At 42.3% G+C, this 14,596-nt stretch overlaps 1 protein-coding gene across 1 annotated transcript in view; it reads right to left on the bottom strand.

Moving 5' to 3' along the window:
- GUCY2F (guanylate cyclase 2F, retinal) overlaps positions 1–14,596 on the bottom strand; it is a 50,197-nt gene that overhangs the window by 16,717 nt on the left and 18,884 nt on the right. The window contains exons 11-17 of the mRNA XM_080590380.1: positions 14,017–14,165; positions 11,782–11,945; positions 11,307–11,499; positions 11,014–11,188; positions 5,287–5,385; positions 3,038–3,132; positions 765–850 (exon numbers count right to left, since the gene is read on the bottom strand). Coding sequence (XP_080446506.1) covers positions 765–850; positions 3,038–3,132; positions 5,287–5,385; positions 11,014–11,188; positions 11,307–11,499; positions 11,782–11,945; positions 14,017–14,165 — 961 coding nt within the window. The remainder of the gene's footprint in view (positions 1–764; positions 851–3,037; positions 3,133–5,286; positions 5,386–11,013; positions 11,189–11,306; positions 11,500–11,781; positions 11,946–14,016; positions 14,166–14,596) is intronic.

The raw sequence follows: 14,596 nt of genomic DNA, 5'->3' as shown, positions 1-14,596 counted from the left end.
TCTCTTTGTTGACTATAAAGGCAGTCACGGTTGAGTAACTTTAATGTGGGTGACTACAATGTTCTTGTCAAACCAATCCCACTCCTGGTTTTCATGTCCTGACCACAACATCCTTTCTAGCCATTCAGCATGTGACAGCCAAGCAGGGAGCGCTCAGTTTGCAAAGTCAGGCATTGCAAAGGTGCAAAATGGCTGGATGAATTTCAAGTAGGCAATCTTCGCTCATCACCTCTTATAAGGAGGCAACATTGTTAAGTCTTTAATTATACAATGCTGATTTATTTCTAAATCAAAACAATTTCCTTATTGTTTGGTTGAAATGAACAGTGATACAGGGAAGAAATGTGTTTGTAATGAGGATGGTGTCTTCTGAAGAAGTTTGATGCAATGAGAGAAAGATCTGAGTGTCACCATACATTGATGAAAGAAGAGGCCTGAAAGTGTCTCTACCAGTACATCTCCTGTACGCACACAGAAGAGGAAGGACATTCAGGAAGGAACTCCCTGGTGCTCCATTTCTAATGGACTATGGGGGAAAACCAACAAGTTTCCATGCCACTTCTTGGGAACTGTGATTAAGGAGAAGTGTTGAAGCAAGTGCACCACTTCTGAGTCCCAGTACTATGCCTGAAAAAATGTAGGTAGCCTAAGAAAAACAATGCAGACTTTGTAAATAGACACCACGGAAAGACTGCTAGTTAGCCTGTGAACTCCAACAGTGACCTTTTAATGAATGTATTGAACAGTGATGAAGTCACACTTACCCTGGCTTTATTTCAGGAGGTTTAGGTAAGGGCTTCAGAAATCCTTTTTTCCCAACTAGCCAATATGTGTCTTCTACTCCTTTACCCTAAAATAATAATATAAAAAAAGTCCAGATAAAGAGCAGTTTTCAGACCACCCTCTGCTCAATACATAATTTTGTTACTGGGTTTCTGAGGGCTTCGTATATATCCAGAGAGAGAGCATGGCTGGAAGTCTTGGCCTCTCTTTTGCAATGGCTCAGGGATAATTTTAATTTCACTGTCCTTAAAGAGGAGGCCTTGTTCAAACTGCACAAATGACTCTCACTAACCTGGGTCATTGAAACTATACAACTTAATAGAAATGAGAAGCTACAAGATTTCTAATCATCTTATTTTTCAGTACTAACATCAGTAATTGAAAGATTTTACAGCTGCTGCTGGGATGACTATCAGAATAATCACTTCCTCTCCCTGCATCAATAATTTAACTTTTAATGTGAGATACATCTGATGTAATGTAGACAACTATATCAGAGTCAATCATCCTTGACTGGAGCCAGTGGAGGAGAACAGATACTTCTAAGGTGACATCCATCTTCCCAAAAACTGGACACTGAAAGCAAGTCAGGTTAATAATTTCCTGAAGTGCCAATTTACTGACTATGTAAAGGTGTCTTTCAATTGAATAAACCTGGAATAGCTACCTCAGATACCCAGTTGGAGCCATATAAACTTGGGTGACATGACTCCACTTTTCATAAAAGATTGTTGAGAGAGCTGGGGCCATATTCATACTTTCTACTGTAGGTGTTTAAGGTAAGCAAACCTCCTATTTCTATTGACTACATACGGGGAGAAGCGATGTTTTGAATTATTTAGTTTATCTGGTTTAGACAGTGTGAAAAGTAGCATCTTCTGTCAACAATGGACTAAACAGAGTTCTAAACTTTGGGAATATTTCTGGCTGAAAACTAGTTAAATTTTGAATGCTAAGAGGTATTCTTGTGCTCTTAAAAGTCCTTATTTCATAGAGTGAGTGGATGGTCAATAGGGGAATGTACCCACTTTGTCCTTTATGGGTAAGTTGAAGGTACTAATTCATGTAACCATTTGTAAACCTCCATAATATGGATACCTTTAGGCGAGCAAGTCACCAGGTACCCTTTGAAATCATGAGAATTAAGACGCACTTCTAGATTCCATTGTGTTTCCTCTGGCCTGTTCTGAATGTCTACCTTGAAAGGATGCTGCACTCGTACCTACAGCTCTCATTGACAGGGAAAACAGAGAGCTCAGGTGGAGATGCACGCATACACTGTAGATACTGACTTTAGAACAAGTGACCCCTAGCCTTCATATGCATCTTTTCAACAAAATCCCGTATAACTTTGTGAGTCCCCCATGATTACATAATGCCTCAAAAACAAAACAAAACAAACAAAAAGCCCATCATATGCTTTGGAACTGCGGAGTTCTCTAATGTATAATCCCTTCCCTCTTCCTCATGGTATTTATCAGCCTCAAGAGGCAAAACAAGCTCTTTCTGAATGAGGAATACAGTTGCCTTATACCCTGACCATTTTTCCTTCTCTCTGCCAATAGTTTACACTTCTCTGATAAACACTGAAAGACTGGTAAATTCTACTCAGGACCTTTTTTTGTTATGGTTCCTTCCTTGAGAAAGAGCAGTCCTATTGCAACCAGTGGCACCTTGTTGTGTGTATAGTATTACTCAAGGATGATGTTAAAATGAAACAGAGGGTGACAGAACTGGGCTTGACTAATAGGCAGAATTTGATATCCTGCAGAACTCTGTCTGCGTGGCAGTGGCTGGCAGGGGTAAGAATTTTGGCATGTGATCTAAGGTTCAGATAAACTCTCCCTATAAACTTCAGAAACAAAAGGCCAGGAAAAAAAAATAACTTGGGAAAAGACTTTTGCCTTTTCACTCACCCTCTCCACCAGGAATCTACTCACAACAGAAGCTTTCAGATGAGAATGGCATTGTTAAATGCCTTTGCCACCAACTTTTTCAACAGTTTTTTCTCCTTCCGATTTTTAGAATAAATAGTTAGATACATAGCATATATCTGTGTGCTTGACACTGTCGATTTTTCCATGGTCCTTCAAGAATTACCTCACTTACTGAAGCAACTGATGGGGAATGTTTTGGGGAATGTTTTGATTGCATGGAAGAGTGGTGGATAAGGGCCAAACAAAGCTTAACATGAAAATTCCTTAAGCGAGAAGATTCCCTTATGAAGCATTTCACACAGCCCTGGCCTTCTTACCTTCAGTTCTGTTTTTCCCCTAGGTACGATTTCATAGCCTTCATTTAGAGTCCGAAGTGTATCCACTGTACTTTGGCTGACATGAATTCTGTAAGCTGGGAATGGAAAGCAAAACAGATGGATCAGTCTACTGCTCACACACTGTGAACCCCCCCACCGCTTCATACATGCAAGGAAAAATTCTCCAAGGCATGCTGGCAAGAAGATGTGTGGTGCTCCTTGACACAGAGTATGATGCTGATGGATTGGGTCCTCCAGGTAAGGCTGTAACAAGAACAGTGCAAGAGGAGATCTACAATGGTGACTTCGTGGGGAAGGACACCGACAGAGTAAGCATGGGAAGTCCTGCTCTTCATAAAGATAGCAAATGGTGTTTGAGCAACAGTGCTGGCTGCAATGAAGAATGTCTTTTTTAATATCTATTGTCACAGTGTAATGAGGCAGCAAGAAAGAAAAGAAAAATAACCAACTGAAGTCCTGCTCCAGACAGGCAGCATCATATGAAAAACAGGTGCTGGGATTAAGAGCAAAGAGATGGAGTTTGCAATGAGACATAACGACAATGTGGCTATATATGTAGCTTCAACTAGACTTTTCAGTAATTGATTCCACCCAGAGCTGCCATTAACATTTTATGAACAAAAAGGGCAAAGGCAGAAATCTTAATCAATTTCCCATCTCCCCAGTTTGTTTTACAGCCATTGCTGGAACTCACTGAAATTTGTTGCTGTGCAATTGATTTGAACACCCGGGAAATATTTCTAAAATACTTTCTCCCATAATAGTTTTATAATTTTATTGTTGTAGTTGATCAGAATGATCAGAAAAAAAGAATATCAGCTTAAGAAACTGATGCAGAGGAACACCACAGCTTTGAGCTACATTTCGTGACACAGTAAACTACAGTATACCTATTACTGTGTATATGTATAAGTTTCTATTAATGTACAAAGATCTTTTTGTTTCTGCAGCATTAGCAGGTTCCAGTCTCAGACTTTGCATTTCCAGGGGAATAAACCTGGAGAATTTTCAAATATCTCTCTTGCCATTAGTATTTCTTCCTTTCCACTGCTTTCTCAATTCAGTACATGCCTCTTAAAATAAGCCAGACATAATCATAAGACAGACAATTTTCCTTAATTAATTATGAGTCTAATTGTTAGTCTTAATTAGACTAGTTGAAATCACTGGAACTAGAAATGTGATGGCTATATGACAGAAAAAGAAAATTTCTAATGTGACATATATACTACAACATATTTCTAGCCTGGCAAGTCCTTAAGATTTCAGTATTAAATATCACAGACTTCCTGTAGTTTGTAAACTAGACACACTGGCTAATCTCTTAGAACTGCTGAGAATGTCAAGAGCAAGGGTTAAAACATGTGAGACACTTCGACTTTGGCAATCAGCTTGTACTGATGGCCTGAACATCAAAAGCCAATTGAAATCTCACCCAGGGCCCTGACACTGCTGTCCCTAGCTGTCCACTGTGTCACCCACAGTTCATCCACTACAGTTTCCAGGTCCATGTTTAAGTCAAGGACACCAGCAGAAAACAGATCTGTGTATGCGTATGACTGAAATGCAGATTAATATTCCACTTCTGGAACTGGAAGCCACGGGAAAATAATGGCAAGAACATGAGGGAACATCAACCCTCGAGAAAGACATCAAGAAAACCCAAATGGGAAGGGAATCTTAAGGATTTTGTTAGGACATGCCACCACTTGTTCAAAGAGTTTCTACTGCTGATAAATGAAGCCATCACAAAATATGCCAGTAAGCCAGTAAGGTAGGTGCATTATTTACTGTACAAGAACAGCTCTGAATGAAGGGTCCTCAGCACTGACCAGTCTGAAAGCAAGATAAAACTAGCAGCCCCCATGGAAGAAAAATATAAGGCAAGATTCGTGTTCGTTTGGGTTGAGGGAATCCAAATCAGAGGACTGTAGCTAGAATACAGGGTGTGAGCCACACTGGTCACTGGATCAGACTGAACATTTTTTTTTTTTTTGAGATTTTGCAGGAAAAAGGCTAAAACTAAATGTTTCATCTGTCTTAAAGACTGATGTCTGAGGGCAAAGCTGACACCCTCCCATTCAGACTGCTTTTAATTTTGTCATTGGTCTTGCCCCTTTCTGCAAAGCTGATTCAGTTGTACTGCCTACAGCTAAAGATGCACATTTCTTCATCTCCCCTGAGAATTTCGTCAGTCACCCACCCCAGGCATCGTCCCAAATACTCACGCAGGCCTGTGGACTCCATTCGCGATGCTGTGTTCACCGTGTCTCCAAAGAGGCAGTACCGTGGCATGGTCAGACCTACAACGCCCGCCACACAAGGCCCTGAAAGACATAATCCAACTGATAATACTGTACAAATCATGGGGTTCACTCCCAGACAAATCCCATCCTCCCTTCTGATATCCAAAAATTTCCACTTGGGAATACAGGAGAAGGATTTTTAAAGATGTCATTGGCCTTCATGCTTGTTACAAGCAGTCAAAATACAGTCATTTCTCTGAATTGGACAGTGGTGTTTTATGCCTAATAGAGTTCTTCTTGTCTCAGTTCATTGTCACCTGGGACAAATTAATTCAGAGTTCATGGAGGCTCAAGGACTGTTGAAATCTCATTTTAAAATTCATCTCTGACCTCCTTTTCCATCTGACAAAGCTGAAGCTGAGATCGTGTGACATGCCCTGTGTCCCAGTGAATCAGGACTGAGAGTCAGCATTAGGAATCGAGAGATGCTGGCAGCATGCTGGACCACCCTGTGTCCCCTCCTTGGAAAGGAAGACATCATTAGCTTGCCTGTCTAGCCAAAAGCTATTTATTTTTCCTCTCTCTCATCCTTTAGACAAGATCACTCCCTTCCAAGTAGCTCCCAAAGAACTGGTGCCAAGTTTTCAGCAAGAGTTATACATGTAGGATTCACTTGAAGGTGCACATACACAGAACGTAAAGTGTGACAGCCAAGCAGCATAGACAAGTGTCATCTGGGCGCTTGGATCAGCTAATGTTTGGATTGGGCTCTGAAGGATGAGATGCTAAATTTCATCACCCACATTCTAAATTATCAGGCTTGCAAAATAAACACACGCACATACACACACACAAAAAATAATATTCTCAGTAATGTTACGAGATGTGGGATGTCCTGCAGAGAAAAGACAGGCCTTTCTGTATTTTCCACTGAAGGCATTTATGACATATGTCTTTTCAGGCTCTGCCTACCTACCTCCTCAATGTCATGATCCTTCTGCGTTAAGATTTCACAAAACTGATATCTAGGAAACCTTTTGCCGTGCAAAGTTACAAGAGTTGTGAATGTAGTACATCATCAACAATATTTAAAGGTATGTTATATATAAGGTTTTAATAAAACAAAATGTTTTAGGTTAAAATGTTTAAAAAATAATTGTAGCCTAATTTAGAAGTGAGATCAGTTACTCGTTTGCTGCCTGGTATTTATGACAATGTAACAAAGCAAGCAATTTAACTGTGATTTTTAACCTTCTTTGCCCCCAAAATAACTGTTTCCTCATATAGTTTTCAGATGCATTTTAAGGAAAATGAAACTCCATCAAGGCACACACACACATACACTTTAACTTTCACCTTAATGTATATATACATATATGCATGTATGGAATCAAAAGCACTCTGAAATATACCACTCCTGTAAAGCTGAAAGTTATGGAGGACTTTACAGGAAAACCTATTGCTATGATCTCTGAAAAAATGTTACTGCAGAGTCAAAGTAAGAGTATTTTTATACAATATACAGATGCAAACTGAGAGGATGCAAATTGAGAGGAGACTGATTTTAACTCCTGCCTGATGAGACATCACTTACTCAAAAACTGAAAAATAGAGAGGAAGAATGCTTCATACCAAAAATGTTACAAGGACTTTTCAACAGCATGTCTGGATGAAACAGCATGCAGGGAATGCTGCAGATCAGGAGGACTTGGTTTAATGCTTTTACTGCCAACAACATGCTGTGCAGCCTTTGAAAACTCACTGCCCTTCAGAGTATCTTCTAATTTAATTCTCACTCTTACCAGTACTCTCTACTTTTGTTCAAGTTCTTTAGGAGAGGAGCGATATGCACTAAAGGAAGATTTTTCAGGGTCTAGTTTTGGCAGTCTAGACACCTCTATAGTACAACTGTAAAGGCACTGCTGATGCTGCTGGGTTAAGAACCTAATGCATCCATAACTGGTCCTTAATGTGTACTCACTATGGCATACAAAAGGGTCTTGATGGAGACATTTTAATTCATACTTCAGAAAGAGCTTCCCCTGATAAAATACTAACTCTCCCAGCGTAATCTGGGTAATGGCATAGTGCTGCACTTAGAAATCTCAGAAAGGATCAAAGCTCCATCTGTAATAGATGTTACAAGATGAGAATAAATGGCTCATGTTGAAACCGAGCTCTTACTGAGGAGGATTTGATTCTATTTTAAGAAGCACAAACTGAGGTATCTGAGCTCCAACTGCAGTTGGTGGAGGCCAGGTCAATGCAGTTAACTGCGCTGTAAGAACCTCTCTGCTCACCACAGAGAAGGCTCCTGCAGCTGAACAGATCTCCAAGGCCCACTTATCATGTCCTCCAGATCTCCACCAACCACAGAGACAGTGGAGGCCGTTTAACAGTCCTGGAAACACCTACACATGGATGTCTAAATTTAGGTTTCTAATCAGTCAGTGCAATCATCCAATCATTTCTGCAAAGCTCACAACCAAAAACAGGCAAGATTTTTAGGGCAAGGTAATAGGGCCAGCATTGAGCTCTGGGGACCCCAGCACAAGAAGGACATGGAGGTATTAGAATGAGTCCAGCGGAGAGCCACAAAGATGGTCAAGTGGCTGTAACAGCTCTGTTGTGGGGCCAGGCTGAGAGAGCTGGGGGTGCTGGGCCTGGGGAAGAGAAGGCCCCGGGGAGAGCTGCCAGCGGCCTGCCAGGGCCTGCAGGGGGGGCAGGGAAGCTGGGGAGGGACTCTTTGTCAGGGCTGGGGGGACAGGACGAGGGGCACCGGCTGGAGCCTGGCAGGGGGGAGGCTTCGGGGAGGCGTTGGGAAGAAATTCTTCCCTCTGAGGGCGCTGAGGCCCTGGCCCAGGCTGCCCAGAGGAGCTGGGGGTGCCCCAGCCCCGGCAGTGCCCAAGGCCAGGCTGGGTGGGGCTGTGGGCAGCCTGGGCTGGGGGGACATGTCCCTGCCACGGCAGGGGGGTGGAATTAGATGGTCTTTAAGGTCCCTTCCAACCCAAACTATTCCATGATTCTAATATCTTTCTAGAGCTTTGCTTTTTACCTTGACCTCCTGTTGCAGAAAGTGATTAATTCAAATCACCTTACAGTATAAGCGTGACAAAAGGACTTCTCAGTGTCGAAAGCATCCAAGAGTTCATTCACTTGCTGCCTTCACTGCCTGTGTGTTCCCCCGTCTAGACAGCCTCAGCAAAGGGCTAACTAAAACTTCCAGATACCAATCTCCCACAGTAACAAGTTCAGAGGAAACCAGACACCCTGTGACGATAATGCTTTGGCCTAGTTGTTTAATTATACAGGTTCTCCAGTTTGTTTTGAAATGGCGCTTTGCCAGGGCTTACAGGGTCAGTTAATGAGCCATGCTGGCTCAGCCTCTGCAGCAACCATCAGTGGTGCCGTGGAGGTCAATAAGCTTGATCAAAATGCAGGGCTGCCTGCCAGAGAGCCTGACCGATAAACAGACCCCCTTAGGCCTCCACAGAGATGCTTGTCTTCTCACCATCGCCTTCCCCAGCCATCCAGTCTCAGCCCAGACACAGCTGGAGTGGAAACAGCAGAGTCAGCTGAGTTTTTCTGGACCAGCAGTGGAGCTGAGAGGGGAAAGCCAAAAAAACAGAGTGCATTTAAAGCAGGGGAGGAACTGCAGACCAAACACCGGTCTTCTTGTCCTCCGCCTTACCCACGCATTGCCACGAGGAGGCCATGTGCATGGGCCAGCAGATGTTCCCAGAGCTGCAGCTCTCCACTGTGGTCAGAGAAGACACAGCAGCCAGGAGGGACGTGGGCAGCCCACTCTGTAACGGCATTTCCTGCTTTTTCAGAGGCAGGATCACAAGCTCTTCTCTGCACCACTTTCCAGAGGGCAGCTGGCCCACAAAGCTGGTGGTCACACCCATTCTCCATCCTTTCCAGGGTGGTTAAAGTGTTAGCCAAGCCCTCCTCTCCCTAAGCATTTCCTCAGTGCTTTCATGATGCTGGTGATTCCCTCTTCATATTTCTTTCCTCAGGAGAAATGGGGTCTAGGGTTAATCAAACTCTGTTGTCTTAGAGCTTCAGAGAACTGGTTTGCCTTGGAACATGCATTTCTTGCTACTCCCATGACAGCTCGACATTGACAGATCTGTGCAAAACAAGATCTGGCTTCTGCTTCTTTATAAAAAGAACACCAACTCCTTTCCCTCTTCTCACACCCTACACAACGGCTCATAGCAGCACTGCTTTCCAGACACCATAAAAACATAACTGAAAAAACTGTCCATAAAAACAACTGAAAACAACTAACCCCCTGCACACATTGCCTAGGGATAGATTTTTGGCTGGGTGCATGGAAGGCGCATTGCAGAAGTGCTGTCAACAGGCAGCAGCAGATGTTGCATGCTGAATTCTTCTTTTCCCATGTTGAAAATGTGCTGCTGCAGCTCCAGAGGTTCTTGCTCTGGGCAAGACAAGCTGGGGCCATAGACTCATCTGATTCCTACAAGAATATAAAACTCACAGTGTCTGCAATCATTCCCTAACATTTGGGACTTCTGTAAAGGGTCAGCTGAGACTCTCATATTGCAAAGAAAACAATAAGGAAATGAGTTTTCAGAGACAACTCCAAAAGAAGAAGCTATATGGTCTAGGAGATATGAAATATTGATTTTTGTTCTGCTCAAGTCACAGCTCTGTTCTTGGAGTATTCTGTGTGAGATACTTCCTTTGTTCTTGTTTCACTTTACAACAGGGACAGGATATTGACTTCTGCAAAACACTTGCAGTGCCACAGCTGCAAGAATGTGGGCATTACTAGATAGGCAGCAGGATAAAAAAAAAACACCCTGTAATACTGGATCAGACTGCTGGACAATCTTAATCATTATTCTGCTTCCAGCAATGGCCAGTACCTGGTACTTTAGAGGAAGAAGCAGGAAGTCCAATGATGAACTGCTGTGAGAAATTTATTAATGGCTGACTATGGTATAAAATTATGAAGGTTCATATTTCTACAAAACATACAGACTCTCTGGTAACAGCAGATGTCTTTTCCTCCATTTAAAATCCCAGACCATTTAAAATCATATGCTTTCAGTTATATGATGACTGCAATCTTACTGATTTTGTTGCTATTTTGGAGTTCAATTACACTTTGTTAAAAAAAAAAAACCACTTATTTTTAAACAAGCTACTTTTTCGTTAATTTAATAGATTGTAACTTCTGCATTAGAGATAGTTTACTTTCTTTATAGCATAACTTTATTTTTATAGCTGTATCATATATTCTTCCAGTTACATCCTACCTAAAATAAACATCCCCAATCTCTTCATTCACTATATATGATGGCTTTTCTATGCATTTTTTTTCATTTCAGAACAGAGTTACAAAGACATTTCTGGATGTCTCCATATCATACCAGTGAAAATACTATGGCACATCAAAAAGCCACACTTGCACACAATGCAACCCTTGGGACTAACATTTCTGATGTAACTCCTGACAGTGATGGAATACACAATTTTCCCCCATAATGACACTTAGCCACTTTTCTGCTTTGTGTTTGCACTTCCATTTTAATGCCCTTGTTGCTATGGAAGATTTTTAAGCATCTTCTAAGGGTATTCAGTTTTAGGGTGAGCAGGAAGAAAACATTCAAAGCTGGAAATACAATTGTGCGGGAGTTCTTTGATGTTTAGGTGCAGGCAAGTGCCTCTGCCTACCTGTGTGCAGCCCGATTCGTATCCTGAGGGGGATGTCCGGCATGTGCCTCATCTTGAATGTTCCTACTGAGCTGAGGATGTCCAAGGCCATATTGGCTATCTCAGCTGCGTGCTTGTTTCCATTCCGTTTTGGGAGCCCTGAGGCAACCATGTAGGCATCGCCAATTGTCTCTACCTAACAAATACCGCGATATTAAAAAAAGATAAAATTGAAGTTCGGAAAGAGCAGTAGAATCAAATTTTGAGTGTTTGACTTAGCTATGATTTGATCCTCACCCCTGGGTACTTCTCACCTTGTAAACATCATGATTTCCAATAACAGCATCAAACAAAGTGTAAAGGTCATTCAGGAGGTCAACTACTTCGATAGGTTCACTGAGGGCTGAAATGGTTGTGAAGCCCACGATGTCACTGAAGTAGATGGTGACCTGGTCAAAATACTCAGGCTCCACAGTGCCACCAGTCTTGAGGGCTTCTGCCACCGATCTGAAATGACAACACAAAGAAGGTGACAGGGCAAATGCCCTTGTTGTAGCACGCCCAAGATCTCAGACACTCTTGCCCTAGTGTGCCTAAAAGATATTCTAATAAATGGAAGGATCTATACAGCTGTAATCAGCATTGATGAAAGTTTCTTGCTTTGATTGAAAGGTGCTTGCCAAAACCAGTGATCTGCCCTCCAACTTGCTCAATAGTGGGGGACACTTTTGCCCAGCCCAGCTATGTATTGCCAAAGCACTCTTTACCACCTAAAGTAGCAGTACTTACGGAGGAAGCATTTGCGATAGGAGTTTCTCTGTCTTCTGTTTTTCAATCTCTAGCTCTTCTGTCCTCTCCCTGATTAAATCTTCCAGGTTGCTTGAATACTGCTCAAGCATTCTGAGCATTGAGTCAATGATGTTGGTCTTTTTGCCTTTGTTGATGGTTTTGAACTGGAAAATCAAAATGCAGAATTATTTTCCTGTCTCATTACATCATTATAGCACTCTAAATTTGGAAAGAAACCAAAAGCAAGCACTCATTTTAAAGTCACAATTTTGAAGACAGGTTTTACGAATGGCAAAACTTCAGCAATAAAGAAAAACGTAAATTGGGTGGTGAATTTGTGCCACTAACTATGGAAACTGCCTGGAGGCATGTTGCTCCTCTAGAAACTTTCAAGGAGGGTAAAGTGAAGCACCACTTTCCATGGGATGACAACACATATGTGAGTTGTTTTGGAGTCCTACCATGCTGCAAGTTTGCACCCTCATTTATCTCATGATAACTTCTTTAGTTATGGTTAGCCCTTAGAATCGTAGAATCTTGTAGGTTGGAAAAGACTTTCAGGATCATCAAGTCCAACCATCAACCTGACCATCACTTAACCACAGAATCATAGAATGCTTTGGGTTGAAAGGGACCTTAAAGATCATTTAGTTCTACCCCCCCTGCCGTGGGAAGGGACACCTGCCACTAGACCAGATTGGTCAAAGATGCATCCACCCTGGCCTTGAACGCTTGCAGGAATGGGGCATCCACAACTTTTCTGGGCAATATTCCTTAGGGCCATGTCCACATGCCTCTTCAATACCTCCAGTGACAAGGACCCCAGCACTTCCCTGGGCAGCCCATTCCGATGCTTGACCACCCTGTCCATGCAGAAATTCTTCCTAATATCCAATCTAAGCCTCTCCTAGTGTAACCTGCAACCATTTTTTCATGTCCTGTCACTTGAAACCTGAGAAGAAAGACCAACACCCTCCTTGCCACAACTTGCTTTCAGCTAGTTGTACTCCTACAATGGGTGTCCCATCAGCCTCCCTTTCCATTCAGAGGTCAAAATTCCAAGGCATTGGAAATACTTACTTTTGTCTTACTGGTCTTAAATGTGCCTTTGCACACAAGCATGTACGTGTACTGCCACCCCCAACCACATTGAGTTTTGCTCTCCTCTTGACCTGAAGCTGGGCCTTGGAACCATTTGGATAATCTGCGGACTCAGATGTTGTATTAGACTCAAGAATGGAGTGACATGGGTGTGAAATTAATCACAGAATCATAGAATTGAAAGGTTAAAATGATGGATATTAGATTTTCTAGTTTGACCTTAAAAGAATATAGGAATGGCATTACTGGATCAGATAAAAGATTTATTTATCTATGATAGTGGACAGTAACAGGTATCTGGGAAAGATGTTCAAACAGGGCTAATGTACAGTCATATTTCCCTGGGATGTGCTCCCAGCCTCCGCCAATTTGAAGTTCGGAGACCTTCTATACCAAAAATTGTGTCTTTGGGTTTAACATCCTTTGGTGAATTTTCCTTTCATGAGCTGCCTTTAAATACTTGGAAGCATTCTGTAGTAACAAGTCACCCAGTTCACATATGCAGCATGTGAGGAAGCACTTCCTTTTGTTTCTTGGAGTTTGGTCTATTTGCTCATTTTATTTGATGCCCCTAGTTCTTGTATTATGAGCAATGGTAAACAGTTATTCCCTAATCGCCTTTTCTATAGCAGTCAGGATTGATAATTTTTTCATATCTGCCCTCAGTTGCCTCATCTCCAGGCCAAAGAGTCTTAAACCATTAAACCATGGTCTTAAACCATTCAGCCATGTTTTGGCACCAAAGGCCATTCAATTTCGTTCAGTTTGCTATCAGTTTGGGATCTTACAGATCAAACAACATATTGATCTGTAGACGACATAATTCACAGCTCTTTGATCTCAATGAGACCATCAGGACAGGTACACTGTAAATGTGAAGACACCAAGACCATTTCTTTCCTGCTTTACGTCCTGTGTGGTGGTCCCACTGCAGTCTAACTTCAGTATAAGGTATAAGACATGCACAAAGCATAAAACAACCCGACAGTAAAGGCAAGACTAGAGCTCAAGGACTTTTTCAATCATTTCTTGAGACCTTGCTTGAAAAAAAGAAAAGTAATTAATTAAAATAAAACAAATCACTTTCCTGCCAAGTAAAAACAGAGGATTGCACCTGCTGCTCTGTTCACTGACCTTGTGAAATACCTCCTCAAAGGTGGGACGTCGTTCGGGGGCTTCACCCCAGCATTGCTTCATTACCTGGATACACTCCAGGGGGGCCATCTCAGGGGCTATGTTTGGGCGACACAAGGGAGGGGGTTTCTTCACCTTCTTGATAATTTCTGTGACAAAGAGAAGAATCCAAAACACACTGTGAAATGGGGGCTGTTGGTGAGGGCAAAGAACACAGGCTTCTTCGCCCCTCCCTTGCTCATTCCTTCACTGTCACTATTATTTCTCACCCCATGGCTGTGTCAAATGAGACTGGGGTTTCCTGCTTTCCTCTGTCAGGAGTCTCTTGGAGGATTTAAAAGGCAAGAAATTCAATTGCCTTCTTGTCCCTGGAGAGACAGGTTACAAGCAATAAAGTGGCTGGATGGGGGAAGCTTGCATGACAGATCGATGTGTGAGCCTTCAGGCTTATATTTAATGAAATTGCCTCCGACTCTCTCCATCAGGATTCATGGTCCTATAAGAGATTAGAGAGTTATATCCAAGCCCAGACAGGAAGGATACCAGCCACTGACGCTTCATCGTTAACCGGGAACCAGTA

Source organism: Anser brachyrhynchus (genome assembly GCF_964034855.1).
Source record: "Anser brachyrhynchus genome assembly, chromosome: 1".
Classification (NCBI taxonomy): Eukaryota; Metazoa; Chordata; class Aves; order Anseriformes; family Anatidae; genus Anser; species Anser brachyrhynchus.
Note: the sequence above shows the minus strand (reverse complement) of the source record. Positions and strands in the feature narration are given on the sequence as shown.